Source organism: Lissotriton vulgaris, chromosome 12, assembly GCF_964263255.1.
Source record: "Lissotriton vulgaris chromosome 12, aLisVul1.2, whole genome shotgun sequence".
Taxonomy (NCBI): Eukaryota; Metazoa; Chordata; class Amphibia; order Caudata; family Salamandridae; genus Lissotriton; species Lissotriton vulgaris.
Genome location: NC_141700.1, coordinates 1,338,035 through 1,359,404, shown reverse-complemented (window position 1 = coordinate 1,359,404; position 21,370 = coordinate 1,338,035). Strand labels below are relative to the sequence as shown.

General features: G+C 51.0%; 2 protein-coding genes across 2 annotated transcripts in view; both read left to right on the top strand.

Annotated features, from left to right (window-relative positions):
* Positions 1-21,047, top strand: part of PCSK4 (proprotein convertase subtilisin/kexin type 4) — a 999,360-nt gene extending 978,313 nt beyond the window's left edge. The window contains exon 15 of the mRNA XM_086946304.1: positions 20,512-21,047. Within this exon, the coding sequence (XP_086802430.1) occupies positions 20,512-21,047 (536 nt within the window). The remainder of the gene's footprint in view (positions 1-20,511) is intronic.
* Positions 11,055-15,258, top strand: LOC147672997 (uncharacterized). Its single transcript, XM_086946303.1, has 2 exons — positions 11,055-11,501; positions 14,644-15,258. Exons 1-2 carry the CDS (start codon positions 11,055-11,057, stop codon positions 15,256-15,258), a joined length of 1,062 nt encoding a protein of 353 aa, XP_086802429.1.
* Positions 21,048-21,370: the final 323 nt, after the last annotated feature.

Genomic DNA, 21,370 nt, shown 5'->3' with positions numbered 1-21,370 from the left:
AAGCAATCTACAGGTAGGTTATCTGTCACTGCCACACTCATGGGCCCTGTGACATTACCCCAGCTGAGCTTGATTACTGCCATGGGATGCCTTCTCTTCACTCCATGAATATCTGTCACCTGATAAGTAAAACCAGGGGTCAGTTGAGCAGAGGGGACCAGATGGTCAATCACCATGGTGATGCTGGCCCCTGTGTCTCTGAATGCCTCAACTTTCTGACCATTCACTAAGACCTCTTGTCTATACTTTCCCAAAAGGTGGGGTCCAGTAGTGAAGTTGGCAAACCCCATGCCAGTCTCACAGACAAGAGTGTGGTCAGGGAACCTGGCTAGGCCATAGTCCTCCTGTTGGCCCAAAGTAATGCCCACCACATTCTTGGGGGCACTCCCACCACCTGGGGGATTACCACTAGTGGTACCAGGAGGTTTAGGAGTATTACCTGGTTGTATATTTCCCTTATTACCATTTTTAGGGCAACTGGCATCACTTTTGTAATGACCCACCTGTTTACAGGTATGGCAATAAGGTTTCTTCTGTTCTGAAGGAGTGTTCTGGGACCCACCACCCTTGTTGGAGTTTTGGGGCCCTTGGGAAGTCTTCTCTGTGGATTTTTCCCCACCCTTCTCTTGAGGCTTGGTTGATTCCTTTTTCTGGTCACCACCCTGGTTTTTAGGCCTAACCCTGGTTCTGACCCATTTGTCTGCCCTCTTACCCAATTCCTGTGGAGAGGTCAGATCAGAGTCTACCAGGTGCTGGTGTAACAACTGGTTCTGACAATTATTTAAGATTTGCTCCCTCATAATTAGATTATACAATCCTTTAAAATCAGTAACCTTACTACCCAGTAGCCAGCCTTCAAAAGCCTTAGTGGCACAATCAACAAAGTCAGTCCAATCTTGAGACTGAGTTTTCTGGGTGTCTCTGAACAGCATCCTGTATTGTTCAGTGGTTACACCAAACCCATCAACCAGTGTATTCTTCAAGATTTGGTAATTGTTAGCATCCTCCACCCTTGTGGTGAGGAGCTTATCTCTACCTTTACCATCAAAGGAGAGCCACAAGATAGCTGCCCACTGACTTTGGGGAACACCCTGCACAGTGCAGGCTCTCTCCAAAGCAGTAATCCATTTGTGGATGTCATCCCCTTCTTTAAAGGGGGGCACTATCTTATTCAGGTGCTTTGTATCAAAACTCCTTTCCCTATTGCTAGGTTTATTGCTGCCACCAGTGGGCTGTAGCCCACATAATTCTTGCTCTCTAGCAAGGGCAAGTCTCTCTTTGGCCAGGGCAGGTTCTTCCCTTTCAATCCTCAGTTTGATTTCCCTTTCTTCAGCTTCATACACTCTCCTCTTAGGGGAAGACATCCCTCTGTGAGAAGAGTTGAGAGAGCCATTGGTTCGAAAGGATCTGTTAGAGCCTCTTGATAGAGACCTAACTCGTCCATTCCCAATGTTAAGCTGACCTGAGAGTGGGTTCAGGGGTCCCCCAGTACCAAGTTCATGTCTGCTTAAGTTGGACCTGGTTAGTCTATTGACTTCTACCTGTCCCTTATCTGCCTCATCCCCTGACAACTGGTCCTCATCCTCATCCTCAGCATCATCTGCTTCCTGGAGGGGATGTTCCTGGCTATCAAAGGGTCCCTGTAAGGAGGGCATATTCCCATCTGGATTAGAAGGGTCTGGGTTACCAGCCCTCCTGGCATCATAAGTCTCCAAGAGACCAATCAGAAAGGAAGTTGTGGGGTTAGCCCCTTGCTTAATCTTCCTAGAGGTACACACTTGTCGTAACTCCTGGAAGCTAAGCACAGCATATCTGGAAGGGATGACCTGTGGAGGGTCCACTGACACAAGGGGAGACTCAGAGTTTCCTCCTTTGTCTGACATGCTGTTTCTAGTGTGGTGTAAGTGATGCACCTACCTACACTATGTGTTTGCCTACTGATCCCTTGCTAAGAGTTGCAGCCAAGGTGTGCTAAGCCTTGAGGAGCTACAACAGCTGGTTCAGTAGAACTCAGAGTATTCTAAGCTTAGTTATATGTACCTAACAGTACTTATGTGATCTTTCAACAAGATATTCTTAGGATACGTGTGGTAAAACAACAGCAAGCTCAAATCCCAACCGCTGCTCACCAATGTGAGAAGGTGGCCTGATATGCAGTGCTCACTATTCTAGTGAACACTATGTATCAGTCCAGCAACCCTTATTGATGATTGGTTGTAAGTCAACCTCATAGACCAGCTATCCTAGTAGCGTGGATACGAGCAGTCTAAGGCTAAAGACTTGAGAGGGCGTGTTAAGCCAGCTGTTATACCACACATATACCCCTTGAATACCAAGTGAAAGGACACCACACAAGTGTTATGAAAATAAACAGTTATTTATTAAGAATCACAACAGCCCTGTACTCTTGATGAGGACAGGGTACTAAGCACAAACCAAAACTCTTACAAAAATACTTAAGTTAGCACAGTATATACAAATGCCCGAGGGGCACGGAAAACCATATACTCTGAAAGTGGAATGCGAAATTACTAGCAAGTAAGTACAGTACTAATAGGCTTAGGAATCGCTAGGACTTAACTATAGAATCGTTAGATTACTTCTAGGAGACCCAGGGGACTCGGGTGCAGTGTGTGCACTCTCACGGGAGATGCGGGACAAAGTCTATGGTAGCTAGGAATTGCAAAGTTAGTGTTCTCGGGCGAACCCGACCTGGTAGGAAGAAAACGAAAGTGGATTCTGACCCTTGGATACTGAGGCTATGCTGGGGCACCGAAATGCCGAAGTTACCTAGCCCAGGGGCTGCAGCTGCATAGGACTCAAAGGACGTCGGGAATCCTCGTTGACGGACCAGGAGCCTGGAAGAAAGAAGTTACTGGCAGGCGACCAGTGAAGAAAGTTCGGTGGATCCAAGCCTGGATCGATGGAAGATGACACCTGAAAGCAGAGGGGACCAAGTTCGAGACTACTAGCCAGTAGTCAGTGGGCACCAGGAGGGCACCGGATGGTAGCCACCTCGACAAGGTGAGTGGGTGACGCTGTGCTCGGAGATCTCACGGACCAGGAGGCGTTGTCGGCAACCAGGATGGAGGATCGAGCTGTCCCACGAAGATAGAAGCTGTCGGCGTCGCTGGACCCAGGATTGGGCAACAAAGCCTTGGCAAATTCAAGCCCACGCGGTGGACCTAAAATGGCGTCTGGAGTGGACCAGGAGGGTCCGGGGTGCCTCTCTTGAAGAAGGAAGCAAGGGCCAGTCTGGAGCAACCAGACCAGCAGCAGTGTTGTCGTCGGGCGTCGTTCAGAAGGCCACAAGCCAGCCGGCTAGTAGCCAAACAACGCGGTGCACAGCAAACAGCAGAAGGGCCCCACGCAGATCGTGGAGATGCAGGGAGGCTGATCTTGGGTGCTGGAGCTGCGCAGGGTTGGGGCTTCTCGGACCCCAAAGCACTCACCAGTGGAAGACTCGGTGGGCTTGTTATGCAGAAGTCGTGCAGTCTTGGCGATCGTCGGTCCCTCGAGGTCTCGTCGCACTCACAGTTCTCAGCTTTGCTGTAGAGGTGAGTAGAGGTCAGAGGTGCCAGGGAAGCCGGGTCTCGTCGAGCTGGGTCGTCGGATTCGTGAAGAAGGACTTGCAGCAGACCGCAGTGTTCTTAGGATGCAGGGTGACTACTCCTTAGCCACAAGGGAGAATCTTGAAGAAGGAAATCTTGAAGTCCTTTCGAAGAAAGCCGTGTCTTGATTCCAAAGATGATCTAATTTGAACAGGGGGCCCGCTCCCATCTTTATACTAAAAAAGGGGGCTGACCCGGTGACTAGGTCCTGCCTATGGGTGGGACTAGAAGGGGGGTGGTTACACCCCTCTGCCATGCCGGACTTTCCCCAGGCCAGGGGCTGGTGTGCCCCTGGAACTGGTTCTGACCGGCCTATGCGTAGTGAGCACCGGGGTGCCACTCAGCAGTCACCTTCCTGAAAAGCCCTGCCTACCCAGGATACACAAAACCATGTCTGGGACGGTGCAAGCACCGCCCCTGACAGGAAACCCTTTGTCCAGGCTCCCCTCACTGGGAGGACTCCCAGCTGCAGGGGGTCAGACTCGTGTCTGTGGTGGCAGCATCCATTTTGTGGAGCTGAGGCTTTGCTTAACTTTAACCGGGGTTCACAGTTACATACATGTCGTGTCCCTCTAGAAGGGTGGAATGCTAACCCCGTCGCCAGAATTGGCGAGGGGTTAGTATTCCAATTCGTATGACACCTTACTCGACATGTTTTGATAAAGCAATACCAAAGATAGCATTTAACCGCGAGGATTATAATGCACTTAAGAGTATATGGTATGCGATATCATGGAACAGCTATTAGGACTTGGTTCCGCAAGCTGCAGACAGGCTCAGCTCATGCCAGAGCACCATCTCACTCGATTCCAAGCACTCTGCCTTCAGGATTGTCAAGGCCTGCCATAAGAGTGACTGATAGGAATCTGTGTGTCCATTTTAGGGTTAGGTATAGGTATACTACACCTACAGCAAAGGGTGATTACACGACTTTGCCCCAGCTGTCATGCAGCCAGTTGTGTCAAATTTAGGAGGCCAGCCAGGGGTGGCATAATACATGCTGCAGCCCCTGGCAGCCCTGGGTACACCTATGCCCTGAGTTACAGGGTCTGATAAGGTGGCCCAGTACCAATTGGAAATGTACCTAGGGTACATGGAATCCATTTTACAGAGAGAGCAGTAGGCCTGGGGTCCTGATTGGCAGGGCCCCAGGTCGACTATGTCAAAAACCAGCTAGAACACAGGGCAAAAAGTTGGGGGCAACCATAGTCAGGAGGTACCTTCCTACACCCACCTCCTGTGACTCCGGGGGATTCCCCTCCTGTCGACATCACAGGTTTCCATCAACTCATGGATAGGGCAGCACTCCGCTTTAAACTTCCCATGGTTCAAAGGGAAGAAGACTGTTTTCTGTATGACTTTAAGAGTCAACCCTTTAAGCAAGTTCGGACTGTCCCAATTATCGACTTCATCTGGAATGAAGGAGTCAAGTTGATGCAGACGCCTAACTCCATCCCTGCACAACTGCGCAATTGGAGAAGAAGAAGTATAAAGCTCCCCAAGGTTCTCCAGCTTGCCTGGTGGGGCAGCCAAAGCCAGACTCTGTGGTCACTCAAGCCGCTTAACGCCGTTCCAGGAACCCATCATCCCCAATTACAGCTCCTCCGGATCGTGAGAGACGTCGCTTGGATGCTATCGGGCGCAAATTCTCAACTATGGCTTCCACTACTGTTAGGGCCGCAAACGCGTCGGCCATATTGGGGCTCTACGATCGTCAGATGTGGTCTGACATGTCCGGCTTGGTTGCCCTCATTCCGGAAGCCTCCAGGCCGGAGGCTTTTAAGATTCTCCAAGAAGGAGAAAGAGCGTCGGAGGAGATCATCGATTGCTCCGTTGATATTGCCTGCACTGGCTTCCGTCAACTGGTAGGGGCAGCCGTTCTATGTCGCCAGGGTTGGCTTTGATCAACCTCTTTCCGCCCGGAAGTCTAGGCCAAAATTCTAGAAATGCCTTATGTCGGGGAGACAATAATCGGTCAGCATGTCGACGAGGCACTGCAAACCTTGAAAAAAGATACAGACACAGCTCGCTCTTTGGGCACTTTACAGTTCCGAAAACAGCCCTTTCGTGGTGCGTGCGGACGCGGCACCACCTCTTCTTCTTTTCGTGGAGGATCAAGCCAATACCGCTCCTATAACCAAGGAAATCAACGATATTCCAATCAGCAACAGCAGTCCTCTATCGTGGAAAATCTTCCTATAGAGGTTCCACTTCAAAAAGACAATGACTTTCCTTTCCCGCGCAAGGTTGGAGGGCGAATCTCCCTGTTCTTTTCTCAATGGTCCTCCATCACCTCGGACCATTGGGTTCTGGACATTGTATCAAAGGGCCATGCCTTGGAGATGATAAAATTCCCTCCTCACACTCCTCCAACTGGTCCGCCTCCTGCGCACCTTAAAGAACTTTTACAGCAAATTCGTGTCATGATGCAGAAAGGTGCCATCAAGGTGGTCCCCAAGTCTCAAAGGGGAAGGGGATTTTATTCCCGGTTTTTCCTCATCCTAAAGAAGACAGGCGATTGGCGTCCAATACTCGATTTACGGGCACTGAACAAATACCTGAAGTGCCAGTCCTTTCACATGCTCACATTGATAGACATTTTACGTCTTCTTTGCAAGGAGGACTTCATGACCACCATCGACCTCCAGGACGCCTATTTCCATGTGCCAATTCTTCCTCGTCACCGGAAGTACCTGCGCTTCCGAGTAGGGCGGAGACACTTTCAAATCAGGGTGCTACCCTTCGGTCTACGCTCCGCCCCTCGCGTCTTCACAAAAGTCTTGGCCCCAGTAGTGGCTTATCTCCGGCTTCAAGGTGTTCAAATTTTCCCATACTTAGACGATTGTCTCATCAAGTCACAGTCTCACATCCAACTATCTCGAGACACTCACCTTTGCCAGGACTTGGTTCAATCCCTCGGCCTTTCCATCAACGCCGAAAAGTCTCACCTCGACCCATCTCGCTGCAGAACGTTTCTGGGTGCACCTCTGGATACGTCACTAGCCAAAGCATTTGTGTCCCACGAGCGACATCTGCGAATTCGTCGCCTGGTATCCCTCATTTGTTCAAAAGAGTCAGTTTCCGTCCATATGTTGAAGACTTTTGTGGGAATGGCGTCCTTCTGCATCTCTCTGATACCAAACTGCAGGCTCAGGAGTCGTCCTATTCAAGAAGAATTAGACGGTCAGTGGCGGCTGTGAGAAGTTGGCCTATGTTCACTATTCTAGTGAGCACCTTGTACCAGTCCAAACAACCCTTATGGTGATGGTTGTAAAGTCAATAGACCAGCTATCCTAGAGGTAGCGTGGACAGAACAGTCTTAGGCTAAAAGACTCTTGAGGGCGTGTAAAGCCAGCTGTTTTACCATATGTAACCCCTTGAATATCAAATGAAAGAACACCACACAGGATATGTATAAAATATACATGTATTTATTTACTAACACACTCCTGAACTCTTTATGAGGTCAGAGGCAAAAGCACATAACAAGTTACTCTTAGAAACACTTTAAATAGCACAAATTACAGTTAGGCCCTAGGGGCGCGTACAACCATATACTAAGTAAGTGGTATAAGAACCACGACTTGTGAAAAGGAAAGGCCTAGGGCCTAGGGAATCGCTGGGGCTACACTATCTGAACCTGGGTTTAGATATAGGAGGCCCACAGTGTCTGTACACTCACGCGAGAGTCAATAGAAAGGCAATGGGAACTAAAGAGTTTGGAAAAGAAGGAGTTAGGACACTTCCGGTCTAGCTAGGAGGAAAGAAATAAAAACCTAGACACTTGGATAGTCAATACCCTTGGGAGCACCGAAGTACTCGCGTTACCTCACCCACAGGAAGCGGGTGCATAGGTGTGAAGATGTGTCGGGTTTCGCCGTTGAAGCCTATGGAGCCTGTGAAGAAAGATGCTGCAGGCGACCAGGAGGAAGATGTCCGGGTGGATCCAAGGGTGGATAGAGGATGAAGAGGACTTGAAAGCAGAGGGGACAGAGTCTGGGTCACTAGCCAGTGACCGGTTGGAACCAGGAAGGAACCAGACAATGTCGAGGAGCAATCAGGTGCTGTCGTGAAGCTTGTCTCTTCAGCCACGCGGACCAGGAGGCGTCGAGGACGACCAGGTGCTGGAGGCGAGCTGTCCCACGAAGGTTCTCGCAGATGGAGAGGGCGACTGCCGGATTGAAGTCAACAAGCCTTGGCAAAGGCAACCCACGCAGGATTCAAAGAAGGTTTCTGATGCAGACCAGCAAGGTCTGAGGGGCCTCACCTTTGCAGGGAGGCTGGGGCCAGTCTGGAGCAACCAGACCAGTGAGTTGGTTCAAAAGGATTGTCGTCACAGAGGCTACTAGCCAACGGGCCAGCAACCGGACAACGCGTCGAGCGGAACACAAGCAGAAGTGCCCCACGCAGGACTCGTGGAGTGTGGAGGGCTGATCATTGGTGCAGGTGGAGCTCGGATTCAGGGCTTCTCAATCCCCAGTGCACAGCTTCGAGGAGGCCTCAGGAGCTGCGCTGTTAGCAAGTTGAAGACTTTCAGTTGCCTGGTTCCACGAGTTCTGACGCCTTCCACGGGGCTCAGCTGTGCTGGAGTCGTGCAGTGGGGTCAGAGAGGTCCGGGAGTTGAGGTCTTGTCAGGCTCTGTGCTCGGGTTCCGGCGGGAACGGGGACAAAGCAAGCCGTCGAGTTGCTGGATGGTGCCTGGTTGCCCAGGGTGGTCACTCCTTGGCCACAAGGGAGATTCTTCAGTCTTCAGCTCAGGTGAATGTCGAAGGGTCCAGAGTTTCGTTTCAGTTCGATTCCAGGATTAATCTAAAGTCCAAGGACACAGATCCTACCTTTATACAGCTAAAAGGGGCTGGATTAGTTCCTTGGTCCCTCCTATGGGTGGGACCAGGAAGGTCCAGTTTCGCGCCAGAGCTGGGGCTGGAGTGCCCCAGCAACCGGTTTGAACCGGGGTATGCATGAAGCATCTAGTGTGCCTCAGGCAGTGTCTCAATCTATTCAGCCATCCATGTCCTAATACAAAAAGTCCTGTCTGGGGTGGTGCTCGCACCTCCCCAGGCAGGAAACCTATTGTCCAAGCCTCCCTGACTGGAAGGACTCCCAGCAGCAGGAGGTCAGACTTGTGTCTGTGGCAGCAGCATCCATTTTGCGATGCTGGGGCTCTGGTTAACTTTAACCGGGTACAGTCAGCAACAACATGTCTTCTCCCTCTAGAAGGGTGGAATGCTACCCCCGCCGCCAGAATTGGTGAGGGGGTAGTATTCCAAAGCGTATGACACCTTACACGGCATGTTTTGATAAAGCCAAACCAGAGTTAGCATTTAACCGCGAGGTTCATAATGCACTTCAGTATATGGTATGGCTATATCCTAGAACAGCTATAAGGACATGGTTCCGAAAGCTGCAGACAGGCTCAGCTCATGCTAGAGCACCATCTCACATAAAACCAAGCACTCTGCCTCCAGGATTGTTAAGGGCTGCCATAGGAGTGACTTATAGGTGTATATGTGTGTAGATATAAGGTTAGATATAAGAATACTTATAGCACAGCACTCCAGCACAGCTGAGCCCCGTGGAAGGCGTCAGAACTCGTGGAACCAGGCAACTGAAAGTCTTCAACTTGCTAACAGCGCAGCTCCTGAGGCCTCCTCGAAGCTGTGCACTGGGGATTGAGAAGCCCTGAATCCGAGCTCCACCTGCACCAATGATCAGCCCTCCACACTCCACGAGTCCTGCGTGGGGCACTTCTGCTTGTGTTCCGCTCGACGAGTTGTCTAAGCAAGGGGTGATTACACGACCTTGCCCCAGCTGAGTGATCAGCCAGTTGTGTCAGTTTGGAAGGCCAGCCATGGGTGGCAAAAGATATTGTAACGGGGTCCCCCTTGGGAACACCGCCACAGGGGGCGAACTGACCCAATGTGACCCCCCCCTCTTCTTTCCACAGCCCACGCAGTATTCGGAGTGGTACAGCCCCGACACCTACAGTTGTGACGAGGAAGACGTATGGCCCTTTAACCAGCCCGGCCGTATAGAAGAGGCGGAGTCTCCCAGGTAGATAAAGGAGGAGAACGCCCAACCCCAGGTGTGTCTATACACCGGAGGAGCGGTCAGAGTGAAGAGGAGCGGAGTGGCGGGAAGCAGCGTAGAGGAGCGGAGAGAAGAAGGACGAGAAAGCGGAGAAGAGGAGCGGAGGAGAGGAGGAAGCGGAAAGAGCGAGGACAAGAGGAGCGACAGCATCAGGAGGATCGACGGGACCCCTCGCTCTGAAGGAGAGCCGACGGATCCAGAGTGGACCTGGGAGCTGATTTCCGAGAGCAGTTTGGACCGAGCCGTGCAGGAGGAAGGAGACGCCGAGAAACCAGAGGAAGAACGGGGAACGCCTGGAGGCCAACACCACGAGTCGCCCAGCCGTACGACAGGAGGGGTACGGCTCACGGAGGTACGTAAACGCTTCCTGGGGTGGTTCACTGATAAAGCCCGACAACTAGCAGACAGGGGAGGGAGGAACCTGAGGGACGCCCCAGGGGGGGAACGCACGAGCACTCGCCCTCCTCCTTGAAGTCAAACTAGCAGAAAAAGGTCACTGTACTACGTGTTCCCCTCACTACCCCCCCCCCCCTTTGTGTTTCCACCTGCACGACTGTGGCTCTCTTCTGATACTTGCCTCTCTTTTCCTTTTCCCCCCTCGGCATCGGCGTGGGCGGCCAGCACGGAGCCTCCAGATCCCCCTGAGCGACGGAGTCCGGTCCGGAGGAAAGAAGAGGGAGCCCGTAAGAAACAGCACAGAGAGAGAAGCAGATCACCCCGGAGGTCCACAGTTCGCAAAACCTGTACAGATGCACTGTATGAGCAATTAAAAGCCAGAGTAACTAAAACACGTCTCCTGCCCATTTCTGGTCCCGCAGTTACAGTGGTGGAGAATGCGGGCACTGTAGCCATCTGCGACCAGAAGATGGAGAGCGTGGTACAAGCCTTGGTGCAAGGGCAGGAGAGGTTGGAGAGGTTGGCGGAGCAACAGCTCAGGGCAGCAGAAGCCGACAGAGAACTGATAAAAACAGCCGTGACGGCCCGTGCTTTGGACCCCCCTCTTACGTCCGGCCCAGTGTCAGTCAGTAACATACCCCACACCATAGGCGGGGTCTCTCTGCAAAAGTACCAACCTGGAGAGGACCCCGATGCCTTCTTATTAAATTTTGAACGGGCGGCCAGAGCCTGTGGATGGCCTGGGGCCAAGTGGCCGTTTTTTTTGGCCCCGCTGTTGGTTGGCGAGGCCCAAGCCGCCTACCAGGTGGCCAATCCAAGAGGAGATACCCCTTATACGGATATAAAACGGATTATCCTGGACCATCTGGGATTGGACCGTGAAGCTTACCGGCTGAGGTTCCGCCGAGAACGAGGTGTAACAGGAGAAACGCCAAAAACCCTTTTGTCAGATTGAAGATGGCCGCCGACAAGTGGCTCAGCCCGAACGATAGCACAAAAGAGGAAATAATGGACCGGATTTATTTGGAACAGTTTGTAGAGGCGCTACCCTTTTCCACCCAGAGGTGGCTAAAACAACACCCTGATCTGACGACAGCTCAAGCTGTAGAGATGGCTAACACATATTCCCGAGTACAACAGAGACCCCTGCAGGCCCAGGAGGCGGACAAGGTGAAGACGCCCTTCAGACCGGAGAAGAAACTCCTAAGGGCTCCAGAACCACCCAAACCCCGTCCTTGGAAAAGCGAACCCCTCCCTCACACGGGACCCCAGTGCTTTGAGTGCGGGACCTGGGGGCATATAGCCAGACATTGCCCCAGGAGAAGGCCGGCAGACGAACCGATGGAAGTAGGATATCTGCCCCGCACCGTCCTCTACTCGGCGGAGATGGGACACGCATACCGCGTAAGTATGAGGATAAACGGTAACCCTGTGCAGGCTCTCCTGGATTCTGGCTGCCGCCAGTCGGTAGTACAGGCCCACCACGTAAGGCCCTACCAGCTCATACCACACGAACAAGTATACATCCGATGTGTCCACGGGGATGTGAAACCCTATCCCGTCGCTCTATTGCCCCTAGAACCCCAGGAAGGACCAGCCGTAAGGGTTCGGGTCGGGGTCTTATCTACACTCCCTGAAGATCTAATCATCGGAACGGACAACCCGGCCTTTTTATCCATGTTCAAGCGGAGCATGGCCCAGACGATGAAGACAATGGAAACAAGGAGACCATCAGAAGCGGTGACGGCATTAGCTTCCTCGGATCCTTGGACATTGGACCGCAGTTTCCAATTCGCCCAGGCCAATGACTCCACATTGATCAACGCCTGGGAGAAGGCCCATCACACTCAAGACGAGGACCCACGGCGTTATCCGAGACTGTATATCAAAAACGGCCTGTTGTACCGTCAAGGGGGAAAAGAGGATCCCGAGCAATTGCTGGTTTCAGTGTCATTCCGCGAACAAGTCCTGTTTTTTTCGCATTCTCATTTAGTGGCCGGTCACACGGGAGCAGAGAAAACCACCCAGAACCTCCTGAAGTGTTTTTACTGGCCAGGGATATACAAAGACGCTTTGACCTACTGTAAGGAGTGTGACATTTGCCAGACCAGAAACATGACGAGGCCCCCTGCGGTGCCATTACAACCCCTCCCCATTATTGGAGTTCCCTTTGAACGAATTGGTATGGACCTTATTGGACCTCTCCCAAAAACAAAGAAGGGATATTCTTATGTCCTAGTCATCGTCGACTATGCCACGCGATTCCCGGAAGCATTTCCCCTCACGTCCACCACCTCCAAGAACGTGGCGGACAAGATGCTTGAGCTGTTCACCCGGGTGGGTTTCCCTAAGGAAATACTAACCGACCAAGGGACCCCTTTCGTGTCACGCCTCATGAGGGACGTCTGTAAAGTGCTTCACATACACCAGATAAGGACTGCTGTATACCACCCGCAAACTGACGGATTAGTAGAGAGATACAACCTCACTCTAAAAACTACCTTAAGGAAAATGCTGGAAGTCAACAGTAACGAATGGGATCAGGTGCTTCCTATTGCTTTGTATGTCATCCGAGGGCAAACCCAAAGCAATTTAGGGGTCTCGGCATTTGAGATGTTATACGGGAGAAAGCCCAGATCCCTACTGGACATGACCAAGGAGGCGTGGGAAAATGAAACCCCAGAGGAAACCGCAAACACACTGGAATACGCTCGAAACCTGCGTTCCAAGCTAGGGAAACTAAGGGACCTGGCGTTCGCCAACCTCGAGAAACACCAGAACAAACAGAAGACCCTTTATGATAAAGGAAAGAAATGGAGGAGCTTGGAAAACGGAGACTGGGCTCTAGTGTTGTTGCCCTCCTCCACACAAAAATTCAAAGCGGAGTGGAGTGGTCCGTACCAAGTCGTGGAGAAGATCGGTAAGACCAGTTACCGGCTACAAGTGACCGCCAGAAAAAAGCAAGTCTACCACATAAACCTGCTAAAGAAGTGGTTAGGGACACCCCCCCACCCGGTCCACCTTGCTGAGTCGGATAAAAATCCTTGCCTCTCCACTATTCCCCTGCTAGTGATCAACGATGATTTGAGACAGGAGGAAAAACAAGAGTTGCTGGACGTCCTGCAGAAACAAGAACAGGTGTTTTCAGACCTCCCGGGGAAAACCTCGATGGCCGAACACCGAATAGACACCGATCCAGGGAAGACCGTGAAAATACGGCCTTATCGGATCCCAGAAGCCAGACGACAAGACATACGACGCGAGGTGACTGACATGTTACTACTAGGCGTCATACGCCCCTCGCACAGCAACTGGTCAAGCCCAATCGTTCTCATACCCAAACCAGACGGATCACGCAGATTCTGTATGGACTTTCGGGCCCTAAACGCCATCTCGAAGTTCGATGCATATCCCATCCCTCGGATTGACGAACTCATAGAGAAGTTGGGAGATGCGCAGTACATCAGCACGATAGACCTCACAAAAGGGTACTGGCAGGTACCGCTGAGGGAGGAGGACCGGCATAAAACAGCCTTTTCAACCGCGGAGGGCCATTATGAGTTCACAGTGCTACCGTTTGGCCTTCACGGAGCCCCCGCCACCTTTCAGAGACTTATGAATAACGTACTACACGGTCATTGTGGTGTTCAGCCCCGACTGGAAGACACATTTGAGGCACCTGTCGCAAGTGTTGGATACCCTGAACCAGGCGGGACTGAAGATTAATGCAAGAAAATCACGGATAGCCTTTCACAAAGTGAAGTACCTGGGGTACGTCCTGGGACACGGCATGATCGAGCCACAAACTGAGAAAGTCCGGGCCATTTCAGAGACACCGTTTCCCACCACAAAAAAAGAGCTGCGTGCGTTCTTGGGGCTGATCGGGTACTATAGACGATTCATACCGAACTTTGCTCAGGTGGCCTCCCCCCTCACTGATGCCCTGCAGACCTCTGTCAAGCAGGCCACTCTGGCCAAACCCACGGTGGTCATGTTGGACTCTTTCAACGAGTTGAAGAAAAGGATCACTTCCACCCCCGTCCTCAATTCACCGGATTATACACGTCCATTCGCCTTGCACACGGACGCGTCCGAGTTTGGGATCGGCGCAGTGCTGTCCCAAGAAGGACGGGATGGATTGGACCACCCGATCCTGTTCGTTAGTCGGAAACTGTTCCCGCGAGAACTAAAGTATGCCACGGTGGAGAAGGAGTGCCTGGCTATCCGTTGGGCCGTGGACAAATTGGCATATTACCTCGAGGGCCGGCCCTTCTCGCTATACACAGACCATGCGCCCCTTACTTGGATGGCACGAAACAAATCCTCAAATGCCAGGGTCATGAGGTGGTTCCTGGCTTTGCAGCCGTACAACTTCAGAGTCTGCCACAAGCGGGGTGTGGACAATGTTGGGGCTGATTTTCTGTCTCGTCATCCGCTTCCCGAGCGGAAGCGTCCAGGGGGGGAGGTGTGTAACGGGGTCCCCCTTGGGAACACCGCCACAGGGCGCGAACTGACCCAATGTGACCCCCCCGTCTTCTTTCCACAGCCCACGCAGTATTCGGAGTGGTACAGCCCCGACACCTACAGTTGTGACGAGGAAGACGTATGGCCCTTTAACCAGCCCGGCGGTATAGAAGAGGCGGAGTCTCCCAGGTGGATAAAGGAGGAGAACGCCCAACCCCAGGTGTGTCTATACACCGGAGGAGCGGTCAGAGTGAAGAGGAGCGGAGTGGCGGGAAGCAGCGTAGAGGAGCGGAGAGAAGAAGGACGAGAAAGCGGAGAAGAGGAGCGGAGGAGAGGAGGAAGCGGAAAGAGCGAGGACAAGAGGAGCGACAGCATCAGGAGGATCGACGGGACCCCTCGCTCTGAAGGAGAGCCGACGGATCCAGAGTGGACCTGGGAGCTGATTTCCGAGAGCAGTTTGGACCGAGCCGTGCAGGAGGAAGGAGACGCCGAGAAACCAGAGGAAGAACGGGGAACGCCTGGAGGCCAACACCACGAGTCGCCCAGCCGTACGACAGGAGGGGTACGGCTCACGGAGGTACGTAAACGCTTCCTGGGGTGGTTCACTGATAAAGCCCGACAACTAGCAGACAGGGGAGGGAGGAACCTGAGGGACGCCCCAGGGGGGGAACGCACGAGCACTCGCCCTCCTCCTTGAAGTCAAACTAGCAGAAAAAGGTCACTGTACTACGTGTTCCCCTCACTACCCCCCCCCCTTGTGTTTCCACCTGCACGACTGTGGCTCTCTCCTGATACTTGCCTCTCTTTTCCTTTTCCCCCCTCGGCATCGGCGTGGGCGGCCAGCACGGAGCCTCCAGATCCCCCTGAGCGACGGAGTCCGGTCCGGAGGAAAGAAGAGGGAGCCCGTAAGAAACAGCACAGAGAGAGAAGCAGATCACCCCGGAGGTCCACAGTTCGCAAAACCTGTACAGATGCACTGTATGAGCAATTAAAAGCCAGAGTAACTAAAACACGTCTCCTGCCCATTTCTGGTCCCGCAGTTACAGATATGCTGCAGCCCCTGGTAGGCCTTGGATGCACCTATGCCCTGGGTACCTATAGTACACTGCATAGGGGCTCATAAGGTGACCCAATATCCAATTGGAGATGTACCTAAAGTACATGGAGTCCTTTTTACAGAGAGAGCAGATAGCCTGAGACCCTGATTAGCAGGATCCCAGGCCAACTAAGTCGAAAACCAGCTAACACTAGGTAAAAAATCTGGGGTAACCATAGTCAGGTATCCACCTTCCTATACAGGCAGGTTACCGGCTCCTTTAAAGATCTCGTTCATGTTACCGCCCGGATGATAGCGGCGCTCCAGTGGTGGGCACAGCCGTCCAACATGGCTGCTGGGACTTCCTTCCTCGCCACCATTCCGGACCTCACACTGACCATGGATGCTTCCTTAGAAGGTTGGGGAGCACACCTTCAGGGGCTATCCATCAAGGGCAAATGGACTCAGTCCCAACGCTCCTGGCACATCAACCGGTTGGAGCTGATGGCCATCTTTCTGGCTCTCAAGTCATTCCATCTTCTGGTCCAGGGGAAGTCGTTGGTTATCCAAACGGACAATACCACCAGTATGCACTGTGTGAACAAGCAGGGTGGCACCAAATCTCCTCTCCTGTCTCGTCTGGCACAGGCGATCTGGGATTGGGCACTTCGGCACCAGGTCACCCTGACAGCAGTTCATCTGCCGGGCATCTCGAACATCCTAGCAGATGCCCTCAGCAGATCTGCATCATCAACACACGAGTGGGAGCTGCATCAGCCAACTCTGGACTTCATCTTTCGGAAAGGGGGTCATCCCATCATGGATCTCTTTGCGAGCCCGGAGATCCGGAAATGCCAGTCCTTTGCAAGTTGGTTTCCCCATCCAGAGTCGTCCGGGAATGCCCTTTCGATGGATTAATGCGGTCTATTCGCCTACGCCTTTCCGCCGATTCCTCTGGTTCCTCGGGTGTTTTGGAAGATGAGGAGACAGCCGTGCCACATTCTCCTGATCGCTCCCAGATGGCCTCGACAAGCATGGTTCTCGGAACTGCTGCTTCTGTCGCAGTGCGACCCCATTCTCCTTCAGCCTCGAGCGAACCTCCTCACAATGGACGAAGCCCTGATATGCCATCAGGACCCCTCCTCTCTCAGATTATCCGCATAGAAACTGAGCACCTTGAATTTGCCCATTTAAACATTCCGCCAGCATGCATAGACATTCTGGCCAATGCCAGAGCTCCATCTACAATAAAGACTTATAAACTCAAATGGAAGAGATTCTGTCACTGGTGCTTGGCTGCCAACATTCATCCTGTATATTCTACTCCGGCTCAGCTTCTTCCGTTCTTCCTAGAACTTGCACAGTCAGGTGTCCTCCTGCATCTCTCTGATACCAAACTGCAGGCTCAGGAGTCGTCCTATTCAAGAAAAATTAGACGGTCAGTGGCGGCAGGTCACCGGCTCCTTCAAAGATCTCGTTCATGTTATCGCCCGGATGCACAGTCTGGGCTCTCCCACTCCACCTTGAAAGTTTTCTTGGCTGCGATTTCTCGTTTCCGGCAGGATGGCTCCTCTTCTCTCTGCTCTTCCAGGATTATGCGCCAGTTCTTCAAAGGACTGTTCAGGAAGTTCCCGACCATTAGGCGTCCTCCTCCAACCTAGCGTCTCAACATTGTTTTGGCACAATTAATGAAAGCGCCATTTGAGCCTATCCATAGGGCAGATTTAAAGTTCATCACTTGGAAGGTGGCTTTGCTCCTTGCTTTAACTTCGTCACGGCGTGTGAGTGACGTACACGCTTTTACCATTAAGCCACCTTTTCTACAGTTTTAATCGGACTGTGTATTACTTCGCACCAACCCGACTTACATGCCTAAGGTGCCTACTGACTTTCACCTCAACGAGCCTGTTTTAATAAAGACTTTCTTTCCCAATCCTCAATCTCCAGTAGAGCAACGTCTACACTCTCTAGACGTTAAGGGATGCCTCAAGTTTGACATCGATAGGACGGCATCCTTTCGCAAGTCCGACCAGCTGTTCTTAGCCTACCGACGCATGTGCAAGGGGAACCCTGTCACCAAGCCAACTATTGCACGTTGGATTTCTTCAGCAGTCTTCTTCTGTCACCAGCAGGCTGGCAAGCCTCTTCAATCTAAATTGAAAGCTCATTCCACCAGGGCGATGTCATCCTCTACCGCCCTGTTTGCTGGTGTGCCGATCCATCAAATTTGCCGAGCAGCTACATGGTCCAGCAGGCACACGTTCAAGAAACATTATTGCCTTGAAGCGATCAACGACGCCAATATGGCAGTGGGACAAGCAGTGCTTCGTAATATTTTTAACTAAGGTGAGCCTCTGCTTCCTATCCTCCTCCTATATGGTTTATGTAATGATATGGTTGTGATTATTCTTATCATTATCATTCCCACTAGCTACGCTATGCTATTGGTGCATATTTATGCCAATGCATTGCTAATTTTGCTCTTGCTAATAGCTGTTACTGCTCACTATTCTATTCAAGCAAGTGAATCTATGAAAGACACCCTAATACTGAAGAAGAACAATTGTTACTTACCTGTAAACAGGTGGTTCTCCAGTATTGGTGTCTTTCATAGATTCACATGTGACCCACCCGCCTCCCCTCAGAGGCTCGCTTCTCCTCTTAGACTCTTTTGTCTCAACTGTGCTACGAAAATCTGAGGACCTGAGCCTCTGAGGAGAAGGTTCTGTAGGTGTGCTTGCGCCTGATTGGCTGTAGTTTGGTCCACATAATGACAGTGATATGTTGCAAAGTTTTTTCTTTCTCCCCATGTGTTCCTTTTTAAAAAAAAAATCTTTTTATTAACAGTTTTTACATAATAAATGCATTCCCACCCACCCCTCCCCCCATCTCCCCGACCAAGATCATGTCATAAAGAAACGACTTATTACATTCATAAATCTGAAATTATTCCATTATAATTCGCATTTCCTAAACGCAAAAAGAGAAAAAGAAATAAACAGACAAAATACATTCATGTATATCTCTGAATCCACAGCAAGAGCGGTGTCCAGATCTGCATGCCCCTCACTCTTTTTTTAGCTCATTTTGTTTCTATAGATTGCCATTTCCAGGCTACAGGTCGCTAATAGTCTAGCCCTCCATTGTTGGAATACCGGTGGATTAGGATCTAGCCAGGCTGAGGCGATACTAAGTCGGAGTATTGCCATGGCCACAAATATCAATCCCTGTGTGTTTGTCTGCTGTTCACCGTTCGCTACCCCCAGCATGATTTCCTCTGTTGAAACTTCTACTCTTTTTTGGCATATTTCTGATAGAAATTCCGATATATCTTTGATCAGGCCGGAGAGCGTGTTACATGTGGCAAACATATGAATAATATCAGCCCCATAGAGTGCACAGCGAGGACATGTAGTTCCCTTCCCTGTTCCCCATTTGGCGTTTTTCTTAGGTGTGTAATAAAGGGAAAAAAATGTTTTATAAAATTGTGCTTGTAGCTTTATCGACATTAGCGAGTTTAGGGCTAAATCATAGGCCAGGCGGGGGATTGTAGTATGAACTCCCAGCAGGACCTTCCAAACAGCGCATTGTTTGTCCATATCATCTGGGGAGGCTAGATTCAATATTTCATAGATTTTCCCAATCCTGGGAGTCGTTGTTTTACACAGATTATCAATCAATCGATTATTCTGGAAATTCTCCCGCCCACCAGTTTTCCTATGGGGAAATTATTACCTGGTTGTTGCACCTATTTCTATTGTGTATTATTATATTTTATGTATTTACATATATATATTTCTTGGGTTTTTGTTGTTATTTTATTTACCGTGAGGCTCCCACTTCGGCGACGGGGAATATTCAAGCATGTGAATCTATGAAAGACACCAATACTGGAGAACCACCTGTTTACAGGTAAGTAACAATTGTTCTTCCCTACAACAGGTAATTTTACTTATTATGTAAAAACACCAGGGCTTGTGAAGAGTCATTGGTGCTTCCCAAAACCCCACCTTGCCGACAGAAGTGAAGGGCAGGGTTCATCGGATGCCAGTGACTTCATAACACCTTCTGACACATATCTCCTGTCTTGGCAATTTTCCAGAACTTGAGCGAGTTGTTATCACTTAATTAGTGAGAGGAGTTTACAATAACAGCTGAAGTATGCATGCATATGACTCCAGCAGAAGGGAAGTCCTGCGTCCAAGGTCCAGTATTTAAAGAATTCCTGAAAGACAACAACTCCATGGTGCTGATTCAGAAGGAAAAAAGAAACAGAAGTACCCTTGCAGGCTGTGATATCAAAATGTAGAAAATAGTGACCTTTATAATAGCTGAGCAGGCCTTTAAGAAGTAATCTACAAATTCCTATTACCCATCACTCCCAACGGTTTAGAAACACCAGCTGTCATACACTGGAAGATGACTCCATGGTGTAACATGTTACTGTGAACATAAGCTTCCTGACACAGGGGTTAGAACTTAAACCTTTCATGAACAAGCACTTGCGCACACAAGCCTTGATCCCATTCATACAGATAGGGGTGTTTCTAGTTTAGCCGGATGATTATGCAAACTCTTGTGTGGCCTGGTGTTCATGAATCTGAGGGTACACCACTAGAATTGAGAGACATGGGATTCACAATCACCCAAAGACATGAACACGGGGACGGTGGAATCCCTTTTCGGACCTGCCAGGTGTCCACAGTGCACGGACACTCTCCAGAGACCTCTGTGTTCATGGTGGTTATCACAGACGTGGGTGCGTTCCCCTTCCCACTCTCTTGTAGCTGTGATGCGCACACCAGCTCTCTGTTTCTACCTATGCTGGTCACCAGCACCCTTGGGACTACTCAGAATCTATTGCAAGGTGAGTGATGTGGAGCTAATGTCACCCCCTCTCTTTTCTTCTTGCAGAATGTAGCAGTCCGTTCTTTGCCTTTGGAAAGCTGTGCCTGTCCTACTGTCCTCCCAAATACTACAGAACAGTTCTGAAGTTAAACAACACAGAGAAGGGATCTGGATATACCAATCTGTGTGCAGCCTGCGACCCGTCCTGTTACACCTGCAATGGAAGCACCCCCAGTAACTGCACAGCGTGCCCACCCTTCTCCTTCTTCAACGAGCAGCTGCACTCCTGCTCAGAGCCTGTTTTTCCCAGGGTAGACCCCGTGGGAGAGCCCCCAGAGCACATACTCCGCATCACAGCCACGGCAGCCCTCATCATCGGCGCTCCACTGTCCATGTTCTGCCTTCTAGCCGCCATCTCATGGCTGCTCAACAAGGTGGTGGGAAGGCGGCGGCCACCGGCGCAGTCCATGCACCACCAGGAGGATTCTGGGTCTGAGATGAGGACCTTTCGTGAGAGGAATGCAGAACCCTCAGGAGCCAATGAGGCTCAAATGCACAGAAGTGAGGAAGAAGAGGGACCCCCAGTTGTTCTTAAGAAATGATCATCATTGCCCTCCTGCTGGGTGGATGGGAGATGGGAGCCTGCTGTGCTTTATTTTGACAAGGGCTTATGAAGTTCACAGCACTCTACTGCTTTGAGGGCAGGCCAGTGACCAGAACCTCTGAGGAATCATATGGACATGTGATGCTGATTGTAGAGGTGCAGAAGGTGCAAGGGAGAGAGCCAGGGTGCTTCCGGCACTAGGTCAGTGACACATTTTATAAGTAAATATGAGTCAGGCTTCTAGTCACTCCTGACCTCCACAGAACAGGAGTTTTCAATCTGGATCCTTCTGCTGATACTGAACAGACATGTCTGCATTGT

What these genes read in the sequence shown, in the direction of transcription:
- LOC147672997 (XM_086946303.1), top strand. Translation starts at nt 11,055, where the DNA reads ATGGCCGCCGACAAGTGGCTCAGCCCGAACGATAGCACAAAAGAGGAA. An exon ending in AGATGGGACACGCATACCGC is followed by an intron (nt 11,502 to 14,643) that starts GTAAGTATGAGG and finishes TTCTTTCCACAG; the next exon opens with CCCACGCAGTATTCGGAGTG.